This window comes from Buceros rhinoceros, unplaced genomic scaffold (genome assembly GCF_000710305.1).
Source record: "Buceros rhinoceros silvestris isolate BGI_N320 unplaced genomic scaffold, ASM71030v1 scaffold21183, whole genome shotgun sequence".
Lineage (NCBI taxonomy): Eukaryota > Metazoa > Chordata > Aves > Bucerotiformes > Bucerotidae > Buceros > Buceros rhinoceros.
The window spans coordinates 1-839 of NW_010403440.1; the positions used below are offsets into that span (position 1 = coordinate 1).

The 839-nt window shown below is 62.0% G+C and overlaps 1 protein-coding gene across 1 annotated transcript in view; it reads right to left on the reverse strand.

The window, feature by feature from the left end:
• Positions 1 to 538: 538 nt before the first annotated feature.
• LOC104490700 (protein unc-13 homolog A-like) overlaps positions 539 to 839 on the reverse strand; it is a gene marked incomplete at its 3' end in the record, with an annotated part of 10,407 nt that continues 10,106 nt past the window's right edge. Inside the window, exon 14 of the mRNA XM_010133025.1 lies at positions 539 to 689. Coding sequence (XP_010131327.1) covers positions 539 to 689 — 151 coding nt within the window. The remainder of the gene's footprint in view (positions 690 to 839) is intronic.

The window sequence follows — 839 nt, forward strand, 5'->3', positions numbered from 1 at the left end:
CCTCCGGGATGCCACGGGGGAGCCAAGGCAAGAGCTCAGCCCCTCCTTGCCCATGTCCCCAAGGGCATGCCCGGCCCCAGCTCAAACTCACCCTGCTCACGACCAGCAAGGCACCCGGCACGCGCCCATGGGTGCTGGCACAGCTGGGCGAGTTTGCAGTGGTCCTGGGACACGCCCAAAGCTCACGGGGCCGTGCAAAACTCCCAGCCAGCTGCAGGGATAGCTCCTTGCCATCAGCTTGTGATTTTGCCACCAAGGTTCCCCCCTCCCAGCACACTGCCACCCAGCATCACAGCCAGCAGGGACTCTTGCGGGGAGTCAATTTAGACCCTCTCCCAGGAAGGGTGGCGACTCTTTTCCTTCCTGAAAAGTGGGAGCGGGATGAATTTCTGGGCCAATAGGGGATGCCTCCCCTGCTGCCCGCCTGCAGTTTGGAGTAGGGTGTTTTGCACCTCCGTTTTTGCACCCTGAGCCCCCCACCCCCTCCCAAGAGAAGAGAGAGAAGAAGGAAGGAGTGTTTACGCACCATCGGACTTACCCCGAAATTGGAAGCAGCAAAGCGGTCAGAGGCTGAGACGTTGGTGGAAGCCGTGGTGTGGGCGTAGTAGGCATTGATGTTGGCCAGTAGGGTGCTCATCACCGCCGGCACCCCTGGGCACATGTATTTGGAGGAAAGGCAGGCAAAATGCCTGCGGAGAGAGGCGGGAGGTGAAGCCACGGGAGGGACGCCCTGCGTGAAGGGGCATGGGGTTTGGGTGGCAGGCATAGAGAAGGGGAGGGAGGGGTGCAGTGGTGCGGGGCGAGCTCGGGGAGTGGCAGGGGGGAGAGTGCAAGCACAA